The sequence below is a fragment of the Rhamphochromis longiceps genome, linkage group LG18 (assembly GCF_057381845.1).
Source record: "Rhamphochromis longiceps isolate RC_006_pf linkage group LG18, R_longiceps_female_GT1.1, whole genome shotgun sequence".
Taxonomy (NCBI): Eukaryota; Metazoa; Chordata; class Actinopteri; order Cichliformes; family Cichlidae; genus Rhamphochromis; species Rhamphochromis longiceps.
In genome coordinates this window covers 1,883,376-1,906,842 of record NC_140574.1, presented here as the reverse complement: position 1 = coordinate 1,906,842, position 23,467 = coordinate 1,883,376, and the positions used below count along the sequence as shown (strand labels likewise).

The 23,467-nt window shown below is 41.8% G+C and overlaps 2 protein-coding genes across 2 annotated transcripts in view; both read right to left on the bottom strand.

The window, feature by feature from the left end:
* Nucleotides 1-23,467, bottom strand: part of LOC146647369 (uncharacterized) — a 151,868-nt gene that overhangs the window by 110,064 nt on the left and 18,337 nt on the right. The window lies entirely within an intron of this gene.
* Nucleotides 9,307-16,096, bottom strand: LOC146647371 (uncharacterized). The gene is made up of 3 exons (XM_085388963.1): nt 15,962-16,096; nt 15,654-15,878; nt 9,307-10,445 (listed from the first exon to the last, which is right to left on the bottom strand). The coding sequence occupies exons 2-3, from the start codon at nt 15,823-15,825 to the stop codon at nt 9,640-9,642; spliced, it is 978 nt and encodes a 325-aa protein (XP_085245089.1). The 5' UTR covers nt 15,826-15,878; nt 15,962-16,096; the 3' UTR covers nt 9,307-9,639.

The following is a 23,467-nucleotide window of genomic DNA, read 5'->3' as shown; positions in this document are numbered from 1 at the left end:
GATGTCTCTAAATAAAATGTTTTAATGTATTAAAGCTGAAGGACATTTTAAGAACAACAGCCACACTGAGAGCTTCAGGACAAATGTTTAAAAAATGCAAGATTGAAAGTTTGGTGAAGGGTTTTCTGTTGAATGCTTTAAATGCTGCCCTCTCTGTCTCAGTGCACAAGTCACAACACAACTCAATGAGCAACAACTTTCTGCAGCTAAATGAAGATAAGACTGAACATGCAGAGATATGAGAGGAGGAAGAGGCTGAAGGAGGAGCAACACTGTCACAGAGCAGAAAAGGACTCCCACTGTCAGATACATTCAATATGTGAAGCATACAGAACAGATAGTGTGTGGAAGATGCTGTCACTGCATTACTGGCTCATGTTTCCTTTGTTTGTGATCACACTAACAGGTCGGTTAAAGCAGGAAGAAGAAATGTCTTTAAAGGATCTGTTTGCTAGAAATCACTGGAACAGGCGCTCACAGTTTAACATCGTCTTTAACAACATTTATCTCTTCCTTTAGGTGTCAGCTGTGATCAACTCACTGCAGTCAAGGATGAAGAGTCCACTGTAGAAGGAAACACTCTCACTCTGTCCTACAGATTATCCAGAGATATTATAATTAATGATTATTTCTTCTGGTATCGACAATATCCAGGGAAACCGCCAGAGTTCCTGATCCTCATATCAGGGACGAACAATTCAAGACCGTCAGAGTTTCTGAAATCAGCTGCAAGATTCTCCACAAAACTGTCTGGAAAAAACCGTCTGGACCTTCAGATCTCCTCTGCTGCAGTGTCTGACTCTGCTGTGTACTACTGTGCTCTGCAGCCCACAGTGACAGGAAACAGCAAAACTCTGTACAAAAACCTTTGGAGCAAAGACAACAAAATACTCCACAACATCCACTAGAGGGAGCCACACACTGTTAAACCTCTGATTCTTGTGTGACTGATGACAAAGACAACAGAGAAATGAAGCAGTAAAGATCAGAGACAGAGACAGAGCTGCTGTGGAAGCACAGAACTGTTTGATTGGCTGAGCTATTAAACTGGCCCCGCCCACTGAAGTTGAGCTCATCCAATGACATTATTTGTTGGTCATTGTGCTGCAGTGGAAGAACATTGTTCATGTGCTGTCTGTCTGGCTTTAATAACTCCAAAGACATGTTGCTGCACCTCTTTTTGCTTCTATCTCACATTATAGGTGAGTTTAAGAACAGGGATTAAAGTTTAGTTGAAGCTGCTGCATTAAGCAGATATACAGACTGCATTTCACTACTTTTCTTCTTTCTTTTTCCAGGACTAACAGCTGGAGACTCAATCACTCCTCAACAACCTGAAGTCACTGAAACAGAAGGAGAATCTGTCACACTCACATGTAGCTATGAGACGAGTGATGATACTCCTTGGCTTTTCTGGTACAGACATCATTCTGACCTTCAGGCTCCTCAGTTCATACTCTGGAAAGGGGCAAAGGGGGACACAACTCAGTATATTCCTGATAATCGATATGACTCAGAAGCTTCACCAACATCAACTAATCTGACCATAGCAGCCCTAACCCTGGCAGACACAGCTCTCTACTACTGTGCTCTACAAACACAGTGATACAAAGTGTAGAAGAGGCTGTACAAAAACCTGAACACAGATATCTGACTACTCTTCAAAGAGGAGGGAAGTGGTATTCAAAGCACAGATTCATATCAGATGGATTCTGCTAATTCCTGTTTTATCAGAGTCACTGTGGTTACAGCTGCTAATGAAACACTGTGGGAGGATTCACATGAGCAGCAAATCCACATCAACCACAAACCAACTGCAGGAACGTTCAGACATGAAGAAACAAAGTTCAATTCAATTCAATTTTATTTATATAGCGCCAAATCACAACAAAAGTCACCTCAAGGCGAGTAACTGTTGCAACACCTGCTGAATTTTAATGTACTGACAACTTATAACAACGAACATTATTTATAGATTTCATTAGTTAGAAGGTGCAAAAATGCACCTGAAGCAAAATAAACAGAGTGACAGAGGTTTATCTCTTTACGGTTAAACTGTCACATCCATATGCTGTGATGTAAGCATCGTCCTGTAGAAAAGACAAGTGTTGGATACCAAGAGTACACGTTATTGCAATCTGATGACAGAAGCACGCTGGCAGTTCAACCTGATGAACATGAACTTCAGACTTTCAGAGAAGAATCAGAAACATTCCCACACAAGCTGAACTCCAAATCTCTGTAAAAATGCCAAAGGCAGAAGTTTCCTTTCACATGCTGCACCTTGTTCTGAGCAGCCACCTATCTAACATGCTGTCAGGATCTTTGAATTTCATTCTGAGGAAGCGTAACAGGAACCTGAAATAAAGACCAAGAGGAGACACAGACTGTGGGAGGAGCTGAGGTGAAGTACAGAACAGAAAAACTCCACAGTACACAGAGTTCATCATACAGACCACACAAACCCTCTTTATTCAACATGCTGTCGTTCAGCTGCTCCACACATCCTCTGCTGATTATAATGATTCTAACAGGTACGCTAATATCTGTACATTTAAAAATGCTTTTCATTCCAGTGATTCATAAATATATTTCAATATTTATAATTCGTATAAAGCATATTTCTCTCATTTTAGCTGTTTGCTGTCAAGATCTCACTCCAACCAACAAAGAAGAGTTCAGTGTAGAACGCAGCACTGTTACTCTGTCCTACAAATACTCCAAGGAAGCAACTGGAAGTGATTATTTCTACTGGTATCAGCAACATCCAGGAAAACCACCAGAGTTCCTGATCTCTCACACAGGAACAGGAAGGAAAATATCAGATCCAGTCCCTGGAATCACTTTTAATGTGAGTGGAGATAAAACACTGATGACTCTTCAGATCTCCTCTGCTGCAGTGACAGACTCTGCTGTGTACTACTGTGCTGTGCAGCCCACAGTGACAGGAAACAGCAAAACTCTGTACAAAAACCTTTGGAGCAAAGACAACAGAATACTCCACAACATCCACTAGAGGGAGCCACACACTGTTAAACCTCTGATTCTTGTGTGACTGATGACAAAGACAACAGAGAAATGAAGCAGTAAAGATCAGAGACAGAGACAGAGCTGCTGTCGAAGCCAAAAAGAAAGTCTTACCATGACAATAAAGGTATTAACTTTTATTTTTCCAGAATAGAAAACTAGGATCACACCATCAACTCAACAATTCAATGCCGTTCTTTAGCAGAACTACAAACCAAAGCTGGGTTGTACGTTATCCAAACTCCAAAAAGGCTCAGACTTTGTGTAAAATTTCAACAAAAACAACATGCAAATCTCATAAGTCCGTATTTTATTCACAACAAAACAGAAAAACATTTTTAAAGTCAGTTTTTTTTTCTGAAAAAATATTTTTCCAAATTTTGAATTGAACTTATTTTGAATTGAATGGTAGCGACACATCTCAGGATTGGGCAGCAAAAAGCTGGAAGAGTACGTTGTACTGAAAGAAACAGTTGGAGGAACATTTGGCAACTAATGAGGTTAATTGGCCACCAGTCAGGAACAAGACTGGGTATAAATCAGTGCCTGTGGATCTGGCAGCTGGCACATCTGGAAAGGCACCATCAACACTGAAAGGTGCTTACAGGTGACATATTCTCTACCCAGACGACTTTTTCAGAGGTCTTCATATTTTAGCAGGACGACGCTAAACTGCACACTGCATCTATTCTAACAGCACAGCTTCATAGCAGAAACATCTGGGTGTTGAACTGACCCAGACCTTTCACCAGCTGAAACATCTGGATCATCATGAAACAAAAATACACCAAAGAAGACCCAGGACTGCTGAGCAGCTAGAACCCTCTATCAGACCAGAATGGGACAACACTCCTCTTTTCAGGTCACGGACGCTGCACAGTGGAGACCTGACCCAGCTTTTGAGACGTGCTGCTGCCATCAAATCCAAAATAAGATTAATCATATTTTCACTGAATAATATAAAAGCCTTACATGTAAGAGTCAAACAATCATTGGAGAGGTCAGAAGATGATTTCAAGCCAAGCCTCTACTTTTGAACCATCATGAATTAATGTTTGCGTTAAACTTGGCTTCAAAGGTGTTGCTTTTTCTAAAGATATTTTTCGGTTACACCTTTTCACCTGTGTGAATTCTCATGTGGCTAGTCAAATCAGAATTTTGATTAAAGCTTTTCCCGTATGTTTTGCAGGAATACAGCTGTTTACCTGGGTGGATTTTTGTGTTTTTTAAGTCCTGTTATATTTAAAAATCTTTTCCCGCAGATGTTACAGACGTGTGACATCTCACCCATGTGGATTTTCATGTGCTCCATCAGAATACTCCTGTGATGAAAACTTTCCCCACAAGTGTTACAAAGATGTCGCTTCACACATGTGGAGAACCAAATGATTACGGCAACAAAAACTTTTCCCGCATGTTTTGCAAGAGTACGGCTTCTCACCTGAGTGGAGCCGTGCGTGATCTTTAAGTGAAGAAGATGCACAAAACTTTTCACTACATGTTTGACATTGATACGGTTTCTAACCTGTGTGAGTTCTCATGTGGATGGTCAAATGATAGTTTCGACGAAAGTTTTTCCCACATGATTTACAGGAATATGGCTTCTCACCTGTGTGGATCTTTGTATGCTTTCTAAGTACTGATTGGCTAGAAAACATTTTACCACAAGTCTTAATAAGAATAAATTATTCGTTAAAGTATTTGTTAATCATTAGTATTGAAATTTGCAAATTTATTTTTGTGATATTTAAATTTGAAATATTTTGCATCTTGTATATTAAATCTGAATATCTGGTGCTCCATTCTGTCATACAGATAAATATCGCTCATTAGTGTTAACGTTATTCTCTTCAATTTTAGTAATTCTCTTGATTGAAATATTACGTGTCATCTGACAAATTGTGTCAGATGACATGTCTCATCCTTGTGTGAACCATGACACTGCGGGTCGTTGTCCTTGCACACAGTGCAAAGTGCTCCATCCTCCCTCCTCACAGTGATTCAAATGCTGCTAGCAGTCTGTGAACCAGGAGGAAGAGGAAGTGAGAGAAGTGAGACTCAAAGAGGAGACAGAGGGCGACATCATCCAGTAGGCGGGGCTCTCCTTCTGCACTGTGTTCAACCATTGTGTCAATAATAAGTGCTGCTGTGAAGAGAACAATTCTCAGACTGAATGTTGAACATCAGCTAGTTTCTCCTGTTGATTTAAACCTTGTTGTACAGATGGAACATTGGCTGTGGATTATTCTTGCTGCTCTTTTCTTTGGTGAGATACAAACATCAACATGTTTCCTCTGCTTAAATAAATGTGTGAGTCTGATTAATGGTGAGTTTTTAATCATGTTTATTGATCCATCTCTTCCTCTGCATGTTCTGTTCTTCCTCAGAGTGTAAAGGAGAAGACAAAGTGATCCAGGATCAAGGAGATGTCATTGCTGCTGAAGGAGACACAGTTACACTTGACTGTAGATATGAGACCAGTTATGCAGCTACACTGATCTGGTACAAGCAAGAAGTAAATAGTTACCCAAAGTATATGCTCAAATGTGTCTCAGAAACAACAGTTAAAGCTGAAGAATTCAACAACAACAGATTTGATGCAAAAATCAATGAGAAGCAAAAGTCAGCTCCTCTGAAGATCCAGAAGCTTCAGCTGTCTGACTCTGCTGTGTACTACTGTGCTCTGCAGCCCACAGTGACAGGAAACAGCAAAACTCTGTACAAAAACCTTTGGAGCAAAGACAACAGAATACTCCACAACATCCACTAGAGGGAGCCACACACTGTTAAACCTCTGATTCTTGTGTCATTGGACTGATGACAAAGACAACAGAGAAATGAAGCAGTAAAGATCAGAGACAGAGACAGAGCTGCTGTGGAAGCACAGAACTATTTGATTGGCTGAGCTATTAAACTGGCCCCGCCCACTGAAGTTGAGCTCATCCAATGACATTATTTGTTGGTCATTGTGCTGCAGTGGAAGAACATTGTTCATGTGCTGTCTGTCTGGCTTTAATAACTCCAAAGACATGTTGCTGCACCTCTTTTTGCTTCTATCTCACATTATAGGTGAGTTTAAGAACAGGGATTAAAGTTTAGTTGAAGCTGCTGCATTAAGCAGATATACAGACTGCATTTCACTACTTTTCTTCTTTCTTTTTCCAGGACTAACAGCTGGAGACTCAATCACTCCTCAACAACCTGAAGTCACTGAAACAGAAGGAGAATCTGTCACACTCACATGTGACTATGAGACAAATGCAGGTGGTGCTTTACTTTACTGGTACAGACATGATTCTGACCTTCAGGCTCCTCAGTGTATATTGTGGAAAGGAGCAAGATCAGACAGTCATCTAAAGTATATCCCTGATAAACGATATGACTCATGAAACATCTTCTACATCAACTAATCTGACCATAGCAGCCCTAACCCTGGCAGACACAGCTCTCTACTACTGTGCTCTACAAACACAGTGATACAAAGTGTAGAAGAGGCTGTACAAAAACCTGAACACAGATATCTGACTACTCTTCAAAGAGGAGGGAAGTGGTATTCAAAGCACAGCTTCATATCAGATGGATTCTGCTAATTCCTGTTTTATCAGAGTCACTGTGGTTACAGCTGCTAATGAAACACTGTGGGAGGATTCACATGAGCAGCAAATCCACATCAACCACAAACCAACTGCAGGAACGTTCAGACACAATAAAAACTGTCAAACATCAAAAGCTGCTCATTTACACTATTTTATATTTAGTGGATGAGGACATGCAGAAATGCAGCAGAAGCAAAATAAACAGAGTAACAGAGGTTTATCTCTTTAAGGTAAAATCTCTCACATGAGGCTAAAAGTCCAACCAGGAAGACCATCTCATGCTTGGTGCAATATGTTGCCATCAGGGTGTGAATTTCATGCTTAAAACACAACCCTGGATGTAGATGTGACTCCGTTACATCTCATGTCTAAATCAGGGGTGTCAAAGCTCAGCTTGCTCAGTGTTTGAGTGTCTAAATGAGTCTCACAGTCCTAATTGTGCACTTGAAGCCATTTATAAATATAACTTATAATTCTTAACCTGTTTGAATTCTTAACCTGCTCACCACAAACAAGCACAAGCAGACATTTTTTGGACTGTTCATAAGTGTTACAGTTTTTCCTACTGATACAAACTTATGGCCATTCATACCAGACAAAGAAATCTAGCAACAAACAATTAATGCCCCCAGTACAGGAGCAGAGCGAGAGAACATGTGGTTGAACAGGATGTACCACCAGATGTGTTGTTTATACAAAGACATGTGTGGTATCCACGGAAACGTTAGAATCTCAGCTAAAAGCTCTTAAAACAGTTTCAACGACCACCAAACAGCCAAAACAGCAAACGATTAAAGAGCAGGTAAACAGATTAAACAAAGAGATGTAAACATAATGAGCTGATCGTTCACCCGGCAGCAGGAACACGAACACGCCGCCCGTGATGAAAGTAGACATCTCACTGGAAATGCAGATTCCGATGATTAGACCAACATTCACTGAACCAGCATGAAAGAAGACCAAAACTACGCCTCACGTTTGAAAAACATTTTCATGAATTCACTCTTTCTTTGGCTGTTTTGCTTCCACCATGATTCCTGCACATCTCTCTCCCTCTTTCTGCTTTGAGACCATCAAAAATCTCTGTTTTCTGCATTATGTGCTTGCTTATTACACACCAGTCTACCGTTGTGTATGCTGCTGTCGGCCGCTGTTTTTGTTTATTCCCCAAAATGGCTTCTGACAAGAAAGCCTCATTTTTGCTTTTCAATACAGAAGAAATTTCAGCTTTCACAAATGATGCCAAACTACAAAGTGCTCAGCTGTGTCTCTAACAAAACCTCTGTGACTTTGTGAGAAACAGAAAAGTTGATCTTTTTCACTTTCTGCTATAGAAGTTTTAGATTTTTTACAACTACAGTTAAAAAAAACTGGACAGTTTGGGCAATGAGCTCCCAGAACTACTTCTGTCGTTGTATTTCTCACAGTTCTTCATGTACCTTATTTACACTGACAGAAAAATTCACCAGTCTTGCCTACTTAACATCAAAGTGGGCTGTATGTGTCATGTGGTGTAAAATGAGTTTGATACCCCTCGTCTAAACCTCTGTAGCACCAGGGTGTTTCAGAAAGACGGAGGTCAGTGCTGATGGGAACAAGAGCAGTACATGTCTGACCTGTTCTGGAAGCACTGGTTTCAGAAGTATCTGCCTCAACTTCAGGACAGTCAGAATTGTCAGAGAACCAAAAAAAGCATCGCTCCTGGAGATGTTATCATCATGACTAAGTGCCTCGGTACTCATAGCTGACTGAAAGACATACTTCCTGACAGCAGATGGCTTGTATAGTGGCTATACATTAACACAAGGATTATCTCGATAGGCTCATCGCAAAGATGTCTTCTTCAAGAACAAAAGGAGCTATGAGGAGCTGCTTTGACCTTTGCCCTTGTTGGAGACGCTGACTTTTGTATTGATATAGACCTATTCTTATTCCAAACACATCTGGGACTCAAGCTTTTGTTCTTTAAATATTTACATTAATTGACTTTGACACAAGGATTTGTGATATTTTTGTTGATGTTATTTCTCCTATGTGGTGGTACGGTATAATTACTGGTGTTGAATAACTGTGGGCTGGAATATTCGAGTCATTCATGTCAGTTTCTGTCAGTATTTCTAAAAAATTTAAATTAACAATGTCATATTTTTATCATGATATGTTATTTTGCGATAATTGTCTTTATCATCTTTATCACCAAGCCCACCATTATTTCCATTTACCCCTAGTTTATCTTATCCTGCACTACTTACAACCACCGTGAGCCTCATGAAGCTTGGTTGGATAACAGATGAGCTCAAAGGCAGCTGTCCTCAGCTCTGAGAGGTCCCCACGAAGAAGGAAAACGATCTTTCCCTCAGGCTGTGGCCTCATGTGGCTACTTGGCTCAGAGAGCAGAGGTCTCCAAACACCTCTGCAGGTACAGGAGTGAGGTCTTGAGTGACCTCATCCCTTCATGCAGACTTTTTCTCTTTGCTGCCCCTCCTGTGCAGGTATTTAAAAAAACAAACAAACAAACAAACAAACAACCAGTGCATGCTGGTCCTATACCTGCTTACCCTATCTATACAACCTGAGATTTCCATATTCTATCTTGACTTTTTAATCACCCCCCCCAATGAAATGAAAAACAGCAGTGAAACAAATAGAGCAATAAAAATATACAAATATATAATAGCTTCAACATCTGCCATTTATTTAAAACCAAACAGCTCATACATGTTATTTCACACCATAAGACACTAATAAAGTAACAACTGTCAGTTATTTATCCCCCACTATGTACCATAATATCTCAGTTTGGACCCACATAAAACATTTGTAGCTACAAACCTAACAAATCAGCTTCATCTATCGAATCTATCCAGAGTTCAGAGAAAACCATTGGTGATTGGTGTTTCTATATGGTCAAAGTTAAACATCAATTATCAAAAATCAGTACCAGCAGGACACCCAGAGAAAAATCTGAAATGGCCAAAAAATAATTTAGTGCGTGCATCTCTAGTTCCAACATACTCTAAGACTTCTCAGCTGTGTGAGTTTTCATGTGGCGCAAGAGCTGACTACTATAGGTGAACATTTCCCCACATGTTTTACAATGATGTGGTTTCTCTCCTGTGTGCATTCTTATGTGCACCGACAGGTAACTACTACGTGTGAACATTTTCCCGCACATTTTACAAGGATATGGTTTCTCTCCTGTGTGAGATCTTACGTGCTCCAGCAAACGACTACTGCGTGTAAACATTTTTCCACATGTTTGACATGGATACGGCTTCTCACTTGTGTGGATTCTCATGTGGACAGTCAAAGTACTCTTCTGACTAAAACGATGCCCACACATTTCACAAGAATACGGTTTCTCACCTGTGTGGATTCTGTAATGTCGTTTCATTTCATAATTATCTTTAAAGCATTTTCCACAAACGTCACATTTTAAAAACTTTTTAGCTGTGTCAAAATTATACTGACTCCCTGATCTGGGAGGAAATTCTTGACTTTCATTTTTATTTCCAGTTGATCCTGGATCTGCACTCCTGCTTTCTTCCTGATCCTGGCTCTCAGCTACAGCAGAGCCTCCTTCTGATTCACTGTGGTCTCTTTCCTCGTTAGCAGCAGGCACCATTAAGGTATCAGTCTCCTCCTTCAATCCAAGCTCCTCTCCCTCCTCACTCCTGCAGAGTTCCTCCTGTTCCTCTTTAATCTGTGGAGGTTCTGGCTCTTCCTGGCCCAGGCTGGAGCTCCTCTCCTGGTCACAGAGCTGCAGCTCAATGAGAACCTCCTCCTCCTTACAGACAGGCTGCTGCGGGACGTCTGGAGGGACTAAAGGAGACAACAAAAACAAAAGTGAACTGAACATGATTCTCTGAAATGCACAAAAGGTTTCCACTTGTTGTCAGTGCTGCGAATCGCTACCTTATCGTGGTGGAGGGGTTTGTGTGTTGTGTTGTCTGGGGGCTTTTCCCCCCTGGAAGGGTCTCATGTGGCAAATTGGTCCAGGGTAAGGGACTAGACAAAGAGAGATTCAGAAGACCCCTATGAATACCATCGTTCCCTCGAAGCTGGACAGGAAACTGCAGGATCTAGGACTGAGCAGCTCCCTCTGCAGCTGGATCCTTAGCTTCCTGTCTGACAGACGCCAGGTGGTCAGACTGGGCAGCATCACCTCATCCCCCATCACACTGAACACTGGTGCTCCACAGGGGTGTGTACTGAGCCCTCTCCTGTACTCACTCTACACCTACGACTGCACAGCCACTAACAGCTCCAACATCATTGTGAAGTTTGCGGACGACACTACAGTGGTGGGTCTTATCACCAACGGTGATGAGACAGCTTACAGGGAGGAGGTCAGCGCCCTGACCCACTGGTGTCAAGACAACCATCTCACCCTCAACGTCGCAAAGACAAAGGAGTTGATAGTGGACTTCCGGAGGTGCAGAGAAGTACACACCCCCATCACCATCAACGGCGCTGCTGTGGAGAGAGTGAGCAGCTTCCGCTTCCTTGGTGTACATCTGGCTGAGGATCTTACGTGGTCAGTACACACAAACAAAACAGTGAAGAAGGCGCAGCAGCGCCTCTTCTTTCTCAGGAGACTGAAAAGATTCGGCATGAGCCCCCGCATCCTCAGGACCTTCTATCGCTGTGCCATTGAGAGCATCCTCACTGGATGCATCACCACCTGGTATGGCAACAGCACCGCCTACAACTGCAAAGCTCTCCAGCGAGTAGTGCGGTGCTCTGAACGGATAATTGGAGGTGAGCTTCCCTCCCTCCAAGACATCTACAGGAAGCGCTGCCTGAGGAAAGCGGGGAGGATCATCAAGGACTCCAGTCACCCCAGCCATAAACTGTTCAGACTGCTTCCATCAGGAAGGAGGTTCTGCAGCATCCGGTCCCGTACCAGCAGACTGAGAGACAGCTTTTTCCATCAGGCCATCAGACTGCTGAACACGTCATAGACACCTCAGCTTCACTACTGGAGCTTCAACATTATGCACTCCACACTGTATATAAATGCCACTTGTTTTGCACATATTCAACTCTGTATATTTTATATATTTTATTATTATTATTATTATTTTATTTTATTTTATTTTTTTACTATTTAATTTGTAAAAATGTGTATACACACACACACACACACACACACACACACACACACACACACACACACACACACACACACACACACACACGTAGGAAAATATTTAGTATACACATCCAGAAATGCATACACTATTATATATTGTACATATATTTATTAGTTTCAGGTTGGCCATTCTTGTATTTTGCTCGTTTGTGTTGTTGTGTTTGCACATCTCTGTTGCTTGTGGGGCTCGCACACAAGAATTTCACTCGCATGTGCTGTGCCAGTGTGCCTGCACATGTGATGTGACAATAAAAGTGATTTGATTTGATTTGAGTGTAAGATCAAGGGAACAGTTCACCCTTCCTTGGATAGGGTTACCAGAGCCCTGCCCTGGAGCCAGGCATGGGGAAGGGTGTTCATGGGCAAGCGTCTGGTGACCGGGCCTTAGTCCATGGGGCCCAGCCTGAAAACGGGACACAGGCCCATCGTCCTGCAGGCCCACCACCTGCAGGAGGCGGTGTAAGGAACCCAACCTCTAGGAGCGGAGCGGAAGCCCTGGTGGACCGATCCCTGGCTACCAAGACTGGCAATTGGGACATGGAATGTCACCTCTCTGCGGTGACAATGGGGAAGGAGCCTGAGCTAGCCTGCCTACTCAAAAGTAGGCCGATAGAAGCCAGACGTGTCTCCCTGCCAGCGGCTTAAAATAGTTTCTGGTGACTTGTATCAAGGTGTTACCCTACTGTGACACAAACTCAAACTCTTTCAGGTACCTGTAATCAAGGGAGGTGAAAACTGTTTTTCTCGCTATGATAGCATATAATCGATATTATGTGGTACAATCAACCTTCACTTTTCTCTGGTGGTATATTCAAGGGAGCAAACACTGAAAAATGTAGCCTAAAGAAAATGGCATGAGGTAAAGCTAGTATTGTTTTTAGTCAAAATCATGAATTCACGAACGTAGAGTGAGTATAGTTCATGACAGTGGAGGGATGGATGAATGTTACTGCACTAACTGAGTTTACAGAAAAGCACGTGTGCTCCCTGTCCTCCTCCTGTGTAACACACCTGATAAACCACACACATGTACCTGGATTAGCTGATTTCATGAGACTGATGCTGCTAACCCTAACCCTCCCAGGGGGGGCACTTCACAGGTGTTTATAGCTAATGCAGTGATGTAGCCGCCATTCTGGATCAGGACATGGCACACGATACATGACTATATCAGCTACTTCCACTGGAAACTGTGGTGACAGCAAAAAAGTCCATTTTTTACTTCAACAGAGACTGCTTACTAAGATATTTCCTTATATTAAAAAAATTAATTTATTTATCAGATTTTCTGTCATGTTTAATGCTGCACACTGTAGACCAGGGGTCTCAAACTTAAACGAGCTGTGGGCCACTGCTGGCACTGTCATCTCATTGGAGGGCAACTTTAGTGATCAAGTAGTACAAAAACAAACAAACAAACAAACAAACAAACAAACAAACAAACAGCCACAAATATTTCTGAAAATGTTTGTTTTTAAAATTTCAAATATTCTACAACAGGGCCGTGCAGAGAGGTTTAAAGGGGCGGGTGCTCAAAGTTAAAAAGGGGCACATTGAACCAGGCTGAATAACAACAACACACATTCATCAAGAATCTAATATGGGAAGGGCAGGGCTGTGTTGATCTGAGACTGTAGACATTAAAAAGTCCACAGGAGAGATGGTAGCTGATTAAACAAGTGTCATGAGATAATAACAAAATGCAAAGATTGGTGACAGCGCTTGGAACCATAAGGCAACAAAAAACTGTGACATAAACTCGGCTCTGCCTGTGAATCACTCTTTGCTTCTCTTCTTCCTTCCATCATTTCATATATCACTCTGCACTTGCTGTCTATGTGAGAACAAGGCACAACTTGCTATTGCAATAAACTATAATCTAATTATCCACACCTAACAACTCCTGCACTTAATCTATAATAAAATGATGACAGAAAAATGTTATAGCCCTGCCTTTAGTAGCCTCACACAGCTCCTGCTGTTTCCTCCTCATGTCCTTACCAGCCATGTCTGCACAATGTTATATCATGAGTAATATATATATTTTTAAATCCATCTAAATAAAACACACACATGCACGCACACACAGTGACATTTTAGACCTTCTTCAGAATACTGTATATACTATGGGCATCCTTACATTATTATTTATTACTAGAGCTACAATAATAAAGCAAAGAGGAGGGGGAAGTAATAAATATGAAATAATGTATTTATGATGATTCCATTTGTTTCACTATCCACTCTGTGCAGGGCAAAGCTTATTACATGTTTAAACTGTAGAGATACAATCATTTTACTGCTGTAAAATCCAACTTTTGTCTTATTTAAAATATAAATCTAATATAATCTGCTTCTTAATGTATGTTCTTTAAAATACAGCGTGTGTTTTTAAATATATTATAATTATAATAATGCATAATTATGTGGACATGCATATTAGATCGTTTTTTAGTGAAATATAATCCCTCCAGAAAGGCAGGAAAAGCCCGGAAACTTACTTTAAAACTAAATATGTTCTAAATACTTTAAAACTAAACATGTTCCCTAAAACGGTGACAGAGCTACAGATCCATGACAGCCTTACACAGGTAGCCAGCAGCTGTGACCAGCACTACATGTGCAGTTAATAAAAGGACAGGTAATGTTTGTCGCGCTGTTGCACACACAGCACGCTCGTTTGTTTCAGTTCGTCAGTTGCAACAAGACAGCTTACCAACGTGTACGTAATAAGCTAATACTCCTGTGTGCTATACACTACAGTGTACGCTGTACACCTACTTACTGGTTGTGTCGCATCAGTCTGTGTCTCTGAGTTAACTTGTGTTTCTCTGCAGCTCCGGACCGCAAAAAATGCGCGTGCTCTTTGTGAGCTCGTTCCCGGCTCGTAACCAGCGCGTTCAGCCGTCAAGAGTGATCATTGGTTAAATGTGATCATGTGACTGATGCAAGCCAGATCCTTTTATTTAGCAAAACTGTGATTAATAGTTAAATATTATTGCTGAGGGGCACAGACAGGACTCCGCACGCACACACACATAAAAAAATATATATATACATATTTTTTTAAAGTTGCCTTATCAAAAGGGCACTTTGGGCACCCATCAGGAAAGGGGCGGGTGCTCAAGCCCCTCTAGCCCCCCCCCCCTCACGTGCCTGTTCTACAACAAGACAAAACAGCAAACATGAACACACATTACTTTGTCCCACTCTTCACTAACTGCAGCCTTCACTGATCTACCAAACAAACCCATCGGTCCTCTCTTCCTGTTCAGACACGTGGCAGCACTTCTATCATTTTGTTTGTATTTAACAAAATAAAAATGCAGACATAAGAGAACACATTCGTCTTTGACTCTCTCCCTGAACTCACACCTCAACATGTTTGTACTCTTTGCTCATATTGCCTTCATATCAAATCATTTTTGGCTTTTAAAGAACTTATTTTAACATTGCACTCAACAACAAACAAATCCTCCCTAACACAAAAAGTCACTTTAACGGCCAAATTGCAATATATAAGTAAGGAGGGGTGACGTGGGCTGCAAGTGGCCCCCGGGCCGCGAGTTAGAGACCCCTGGTGTAGACAACCATGGAGACATTTACTAATGTCTGCTACATAACTACTACTTCACTTCAAATAAATAATATTAAAATACATTTATTATTATGAATATCTGGTCACCTGACATTATTTGCTCTATCAAAGACAGTTTCACTTCATCATCTTCCTCTTTCTTAAATTTATACTTCATCCTCACAGCGCAGTCCTGTCCTCTGTTTGCTCTTTGTTAGCTCACATCTCCAAAAAGTCCTCACAATCAGAAACGTCCCGCAGAGCTGTGATCAGGATCCTCCCTCAGAGGGACACTCACCTGTCCTGTGCAGCTTGATTTGGGGTTTCCAGGTGATATCCAGCAGTCTGCGCTGACGGTCGATCTCTTCCTCGTACTGGACGATCGTTTTTTCAAACTCCAAGAATATTTGTTCAGCAGCAGCAGTTAGTCGCTCGTTGATGAACTCTCTCAGATACTGAACTGAAGGCATCGTTGCTGCCGCGGCTCACACACTCAGCTCACACACTCAGCTCACACACTCAGCTCACACACGCGGCTCACACACGCGGCTCACACACGCGGCTCACACACTCAGCTCACACACGCGGCTCACACACGCGGCTCACACACAGAAATTGCTCCACGTTCAGTCCGCACAGGTGTGAATGTCTCATAAAGTCTAAATTAAGCCTTTGAAGACGCAACAGCCTTGCTGCTCGCGCGACACACAAGAAACGGAACCACTTCCGCCTTTTCCTTGTTTACTTCCGCCTGCTGTCACACAGAGCGCTTCCTGTCGATGAGGAAAGTTGCTTTGAATTCCGCTCTCGTGTCTGTATGTTCTTTTAAATTCCCAGTTTGTTCTTCAAATAGAAGATGAAAAATACACAAACATATACCAGAGCTCCCGCACATCAATGAATTAATAAAGTTCATAACTGCGCTAAAATAAAGGTCACAATAATCTTTATTAAGCCTTTTTCTGACATTGTGCTGACATTAAGGTGAAGGTGACATTTGAACATGAACAAACTGTCTGAATGTGAGATTCACCAAATCGACCCGATGAGCTGCAACTTTCTGCAGCTAAATGAAGATAAGACTGAACATGCAGAGATATGAGAGGAGGAAGAGGCTGAAGGAGGAGCAACACTGTCACAGAGCAGAAAAGGACTCCCACTGTCAGATACATTCAATATGTGAAGCATACAGAACAGATAGTGTGTGGAAGATGCTGTCACTGCATTACTGGCTCATGTTTCCTTTGTTTGTGATCACACTAACAGGTCGGTTAAAGCAGGAAGAAGAAATGTCTTTAAAGGATCTGTTTGCTAGAAATCACTGGAACAGGCGCTCACAGTTTAACATCGTCTTTAACAACATTTATCTCTTCCTTTAGGTGTCAGCTGTGATCAACTCACTGCAGTCAAGGATGAAGAGTCCACTGTAGAAGGAAACACTCTCACTCTGTCCTACAGATTATCCAGAGATATTATAATTAATGATTATTTCTTCTGGTATCGACAATATCCAGGAAAACCTCCAGAGTTCCTGATCCTCATATCAGGGACGAACAATTCAAGACCGTCAGAGTTTCTGAAATCAGCTGCAAGATTCTCCACAAAACTGTCTGGAAAAAAGCGTCTGGACCTTCAGATCTCCTCTGCTGCAGCGACAGACTCTGCTGTGTACTACTGTGCTGTGAGGCCCACAGTGACAGGAAACAGCAAAACTCTGTACAAAAACCTTTGGAGCAAAGACAACAGAATACTCCACAACATCCACTAGAGGGAGCCACACACTGTTAAACCTCAGTGCTTTGGTTGGATATAATCCCTTCTTTTCACTCCACTTCACTAGTGTGACATGTGACTCAGTCCACTGTAAATCATTAAGTGCTGTTGTAAGTTTTGTGAGTCTAAAGTAAGCAAGTATAGCAGAAACTAGGTGATTTATTATTTCTCATAAAGAGTTATTCTTGGCCTGATATGAACCATTTAGCAAACTGAGCGTGTTGAGCATCAATTTTTGTGGCTTCAGTTTTACTCTCACAATAACACCTGAAGAAAGAACTTTTCAAACAGCCTGTGTACAGACTGAAAGCTGGGACACCAAGTTCCAAAAAGTTGATTCTGTTCATCAGTGTGAGAAACGATTCGTCACTCATCCAGGTGACTTCTTCAGTCTCAGCTGACTCTAGGTTTCCTCAACTTTATAAACAGTACATTTGCACAACTGCTGATCAAAGAAATGGCTTTGGGACATCAAGGGTTATACAACAATGTATTTTAGTCCCTTTGCAATCCGGTATCATGAAGCTGTCAGCTGAGGACCTGTAAGGAGTCTGTTTTTCAAATAATGACTCAGACGCTGGTCCAGTTACATGAAAATAGTAATTAGTTACTAATTACTGGTTACTTCTCAAAGAAAGTAATCTTGTTACTTTACTGATTACTTATATTCAAAAGTAATTAGTTACTTATTACTTAGTTACTTTTTAAAAACATGATACACAAGCTCAGTACGTAATAAAGAAATAGACCTTTAGCCCATAATCCATCATATGAAACTGAATCAAATGAAAGTCTCTTTCTAAAATTTGTTTTATTAGTATTAATATTTTAACTTTATGCATCAAGCAAAAATTAAATTATATGCAACAGTCTTTGACTTGAAGAAACGTGTTTAACATTTAAACCTATTTTCTGCATATTCCAGCATAAAATAAAGTTTTGTGTTTACACTTTTTCAAATAGATTCAAGTAAAACACAGCAAAAATAAATAAAATGAAAGATTCAGCAGCACTGAGTCCTGTCGCTCTTAAATCTATTGTCACCTGTTTAGCAGGAGTGGGGCGGGTGGAGGTTTGCCCACAGCGGTCGTGTCAGTGGGGGCATCCGGGTGTCTGTCTGTGAATGTCACATTCCCGTGGCAGCGTGCTCGCTGCTCGCACAGATTTGAAGTTTAATTTTTTGCTGTAGATTCAGTAAAAGGACTCGATGTTACGGTCCCTGATAATGCATTGCTTCAGATGGAGAGACTCTTGAGGGACGGCTGTTATGAGGAAAGCCCAGAAACTTTGTCAGCAGCACGCATCGTTGTGCCTCAACTTTCGGTCTTTTACCCAGGCTAATCTGCCATTTTCCTTCCTTGGTTAGGTTTAGGGATTAGAGATCTGATCTAGATTATCATTTTAAATTTGGGACACATCATCAGTTGTGGACCTTGGATTCATCGGGTGTTTCGGCCATTATCACCAGACACCCTCATCCAAGGAGGCCCTGCCAGGGTTGGTCAGGCCCCGGAGTGTCAGTGGTTTGTGTTAAATTGTTATTTCTCTCCTTCTTTCTTCTGTTTAGTTTCCTACAGTTTATTTTCTATCTATTTCTATCTACTGCAACTGAGAAATAATACTTACCTCTTTAGCATTTATGGAGCCTAACTTCTTCAAAGGGATAGAAAAGGTGATCGAGAGAAGTAAGACAAACGGGACAAGATAGGAGAGAGAAGAGCCGGAAGGGGGGCGCCCGGTCTGGCTTCCCACACCTCCCCGCCGGATCGGGCTGTACGCTCTACCTCCCCACTGCCTCCCAAAAAAGGGAAGAAGAACAGAATATTTATTTTCTCATGGTTAGCTGACTGCCTTAGCTCCCCAAGTGATGTCAGCCCTTTTTAACCATGGCCAGTGACTGCTCCTCTCAGCACTGTTAGCTAGTTCTCTTATAGCCTGCTGTTGCGCCTGTCCTCTGATCCCAGTCTCTCTGAGCAGTTTTGCTGTTGGCCACAAAGCCCCTGCACCCCACTTCCACCGGGCCCACCATGATCTTCCAGCCTCTCTCCTCTGCCTCAGCTGTTGTTGGCATAGCGCAGCTTCTTACGCTCAAATGCTTCCTCAATTGCTTCCTCCCATGGAAGTTTTCTGCCCACACAGAGTGTACAGTGGACGCTAATATTTTTGTCACTCTTTACAGACTCAAATTCAAAGTAATGCGATTACTTCCACACTTTAAACACTGCGTGTTTGTACTCTCTCCATCACACCATATTATACATGTTGATCTGCACACGTCTGTTGCTGCCACGGACGTCACTGTCATGAGACACATTCACAAACAAAATCACAGTTTAGTAATGCAGCATGGCTACGGGAAAGTAACAGTAATCTAATTACTCTTTTGCAATACTGCTCATCTCTAATGTCCACTGCTCAGCGTGCAACAGGAACTCTGTGCTGTAGAGGGAGTAACACATGGTTGTATTCAATTCAGGTTTATTTATATAGCACCAAACAGTCACCTCAATGGGCTGAACACTGTAAGGTAAAGATCATCATCATCATCATCATCAACTTTATTTATAAAGCACTTTAAAACAACCACAGCTGACACAAAGTGCTGTACACTGGAACTGTAAAATAAAATTACATGAGATATAAATAAAAACAAATAAAAGAGTGAAATCATTAATTAAATAACTACTTCAATTAAAAGAGAAACTAAGTCTCACTGAGGTTAAAAGCCAAGGAATAAAAGTGGGTTTTAAGACGGGATTTAAAAGTGGACAGTGAAGGGGCCTCTCTAACATGCATGGGCAAATTATTCCATAATTTAGGAGCCACGGTAGAGAAGGCCCCGCCCCCTCTGAGCTTCCTCCTGGATCTCGGTACCTCCAGGAGCAGCTGGTCAGCTGACCTGAGAGACCGACAGGGTGTGTGGGGATGAAGAAGCTCAGAGAGGTAAGGCGGGGCAAGACTGAAGGCATTTAAAAACAAACATGAGAATTTTAAAATGAACTCTAAAAGACACAGGCAGCCAGTGCAGAGAGGCCAGCACGGGGGTTATATGCTCTCTTTTTCGAGTTCCTGTTAGGAGTCGTGCAGCCGCATTTTGAACCAGCTGCAGACGTGAGAGCAACGACTGACTGACCCCCACATAAAGTGAGTTACAGTCCAGGCGGGAAGAAATAAAAGCATGGATCACTGTTTCAAGGTGCTGCCTCGAAAGAAAAGATTTTACTCTTGCCAGTTGCCTTAAATGATAAAAACTGGACTTCACCACTGCTCTGATTTGGTTGTCCAATTTAAAATCACTGTCCAACTTAAAACCAAGGTCAGTAACAACAGATTTAAAATAGACTTCCAGGGATCCTAAAACAACAGAGGAGGACTCACAGGGACCACTGGGTCCAAACACCAACACTTCTGTTTTCTTTTCATTAAAATTTACAAAGTTTAGAGCCAACCAAGCTTTAATGTCATCTAGACATGTCAAGAGAGGTTTTATGGAGATGCCATCCTTGTGCTTCAGTGGCAAACAAATTTGGCAGTCATCGGCATAACAATGAAATGAGATCCCGGGCCTTCTAAAGATACAGTAAAAAGAGTAGTGGCCCTAAAATTGAGCCCTGTGGGACGCCGCATGACAGAGGAGCAGAAGACGATTCGTAACCGAGAAGGCTGACAGAGAAAGTTCTGTCTGACAAATAAGACCTAAACCAATTAAGTGCAGTGCCACCAATACCCACTACATCACTTAATCGAGAAGTTAGAATATTGTGGTCTACGGTGTCAAAGGCAGCAGTTCGGTCGAGCAAGACAAGAACAACATGGCTACCAGAATCACATGCCAGAAGGATGTCATTAAAAACCCTTAGTAATGCAGATTCTGTGCTATGAAGTGTTTTAAAACCTGACTGAAAAACCTCAAAGATGCCATTACCATCTAGAAAATCTTTCAGATGACTAAAAACTATTTTCTCTAAAACCTTGGAGACTAAAGGCAGCTTGGAAATAGGCCTATAGTTCGCTAAAACTGTGTGATCAAGGCCAGGTTTCTTAAGCAGTGGCTGCACTACTGTATGTTTGAAATTTGGAGGAACCATACCAGAAGACAGACTGCTGTTAATAATGTCAAGGACAGACTGCCCTATACCAGGAAAAATTTCTTTAAAGAATCGTGGAGGGAAAGGACCACGAGGGGAACCTGTGGGCTTAATATGGCGAACCACATCCTCTAAAGTGGAGAGCGTCACAAGCTCAAACTGAGTGAAAACAGCAGTGCAAGGGACAGAGACAGAGGGCTCACAGTCAGGAGCTGTGATAAGAGCCCTGGTGGTGACAACCTTTTCAATAAAAAGTTCAGAAAATCATTGCAAATCTTAGGAGAAACTTCCAAACAGACATTCAGTGGAGTATTAAGAACAGAGACAGAGAGAAAACCCCAACAATAACATGAACACTTATGAGCAAGCAAAGGCAACAGTGGGAAGGAAAAACTCCCTTTTAACAGGAATAAACTTCAAGCAGGAAAAGGCTCAGGGAGGGGCGGTCATCAGGTGAGAGGAGGAAGCCAGGACAAAGTCACGCTGTGGCAGAGAGCCAGAGATTAACAACTAATGATTAAACGCAGAGAAGAGTAAGTTTGTCTCACCAAATACAGTTGGTGTCTTAGAACAAGAACACTGTCAGGAGTTTCAGAAGTTTTCCTGTTGCTCATTTTAAAACTATAATTGAAGCTCTGTGCTGTTAACTTTGTAAACTTCTTTTTGTTGCTCGAACATGTTTCAGTTAGACCATGTGTGCAGGATGCAGTCGGAGCTCTGCAGGCTCCTCCTTCAGTCTGACCTTCTTGATGATAATGATGATGATGATGACTGCAGCATCACTGTCAAAGCTTCATCAGCCTGAATGGAAACAGAGCTCAGCAAGAGGAGGAGCTACAGCAGTAAACATGAAAGGCTTCATTTAGGAGCTGAAGAGCTGCTGTGTTCTCTCTATTGTTCATTCAGTCCAAGAGGAAATCATGTTGCTGCTTTTCATTTGGATGATGATAGTCTCCTTTCAGACTGGTGAGTCATCAAAAGATGGAGTGAGATGTAAAAGGAGATGATGGACATGAAAATATCTGGATGTTGTTTGAATTGATTCACTTTTTATAAACTAAGTTTAAAGATGCAGAAACATGATGGTGAAATATGTCTTTGTTGTTTTCAGGATCCTCTGAGGATTTACTGACACCATCTAAAGATGTAGTGATGAGTTTGGAAGGAGGCACTGTGACTCTCTCCTGCAACTATTCAGGCTCTGAAACTTACTTCTTTTGGTACAAACAGAAACCTAATTCACATCCAGACTTTCTCATCGCCTACTATTCAAAGCAAACAGAAAAGCTGAAGTTTATACATGACAAAGAAAAACAGGAGTTTCATCTGGAGATCTCCTCTGCTGCAGTGACAGACTCTGCTGTGTACTACTGTGCTCTGCAGCCCACAGTGACAGGAAACAGCAAAACTCTGTACAAAAACCTTTGGAGCAAAGACAACAGAATACTCCACAACATCCACTAGAGGGAGCCACACACTGTTAAACCTCTGATTCTTGTGTCATTGGACTGATGACAAAGACAACAGAGAAATGAAGCAGTAAAGATCAGAGACAGAGACAGAGCTGCTGTGGAAGCACAGAACTGTTTGATTGGCTGAGCTATTACACTGGCCCCGCCCACTGAAGTTGAGCTCATCCAATGACATTATTTGTTGGTCATTGTGCTGCAGTGGAAGAACATTGTTCATGTGCTGTCTGTCTGGCTTTAATAACTCCAAAGACATGTTGCTGCACCTCTTTTTGCTTCTATCTCACATTATAGGTGAGTTTAAGAACAGGGATTAAAGTTTAGTTGAAGCTGCTGCATTAAGCAGATATACAGACTGCATTTCACTACTTTTCTTCTTTCTTTTTCCAGGACTAACAGCTGGAGACTCAATCACTCCTCAACAACCTGAAGTCACTGAAACAGAAGGAGAATCTGTCAAACTCACATGTAGCTATGAGACGAGTGAAAGCAGTCTTCTACTTCACTGGTACAGACATGATTCTGACCTTCAGGCTCCTCAGTTTATACTCTGGAAAGGAGCAAGATCATGGAGTGGCAATGAATATATTCCTGATAATCGATATGAATCAAAAACATCACGTATAACAACTAATCTGACCATAGCAGCCCTAACCCTGGCAGACACAGCTCTCTACTACTGTGCTCTAGAAACACAGTGATACAAAGTGTAGAAGAGGCTGTACAAAAACCTGAACACAGATATCTGACTACTCTTCAAAGAGGAGGGAAGTGGTATTCAA

Coding starts and splice junctions, on each gene's coding strand:
- LOC146647371 (XM_085388963.1), bottom strand. CDS start 15,825: ATGCCTTCAGTTCAGTATCTGAGAGAGTTCATCAACGAGCGACTAACT. Junction 10,446..15,653: donor AATCAAGCTGCACAGGACAG/GTGAGTGTCCCT, acceptor TGTCTCCTTTAG/TCCCTCCAGACGTCCCGCAG.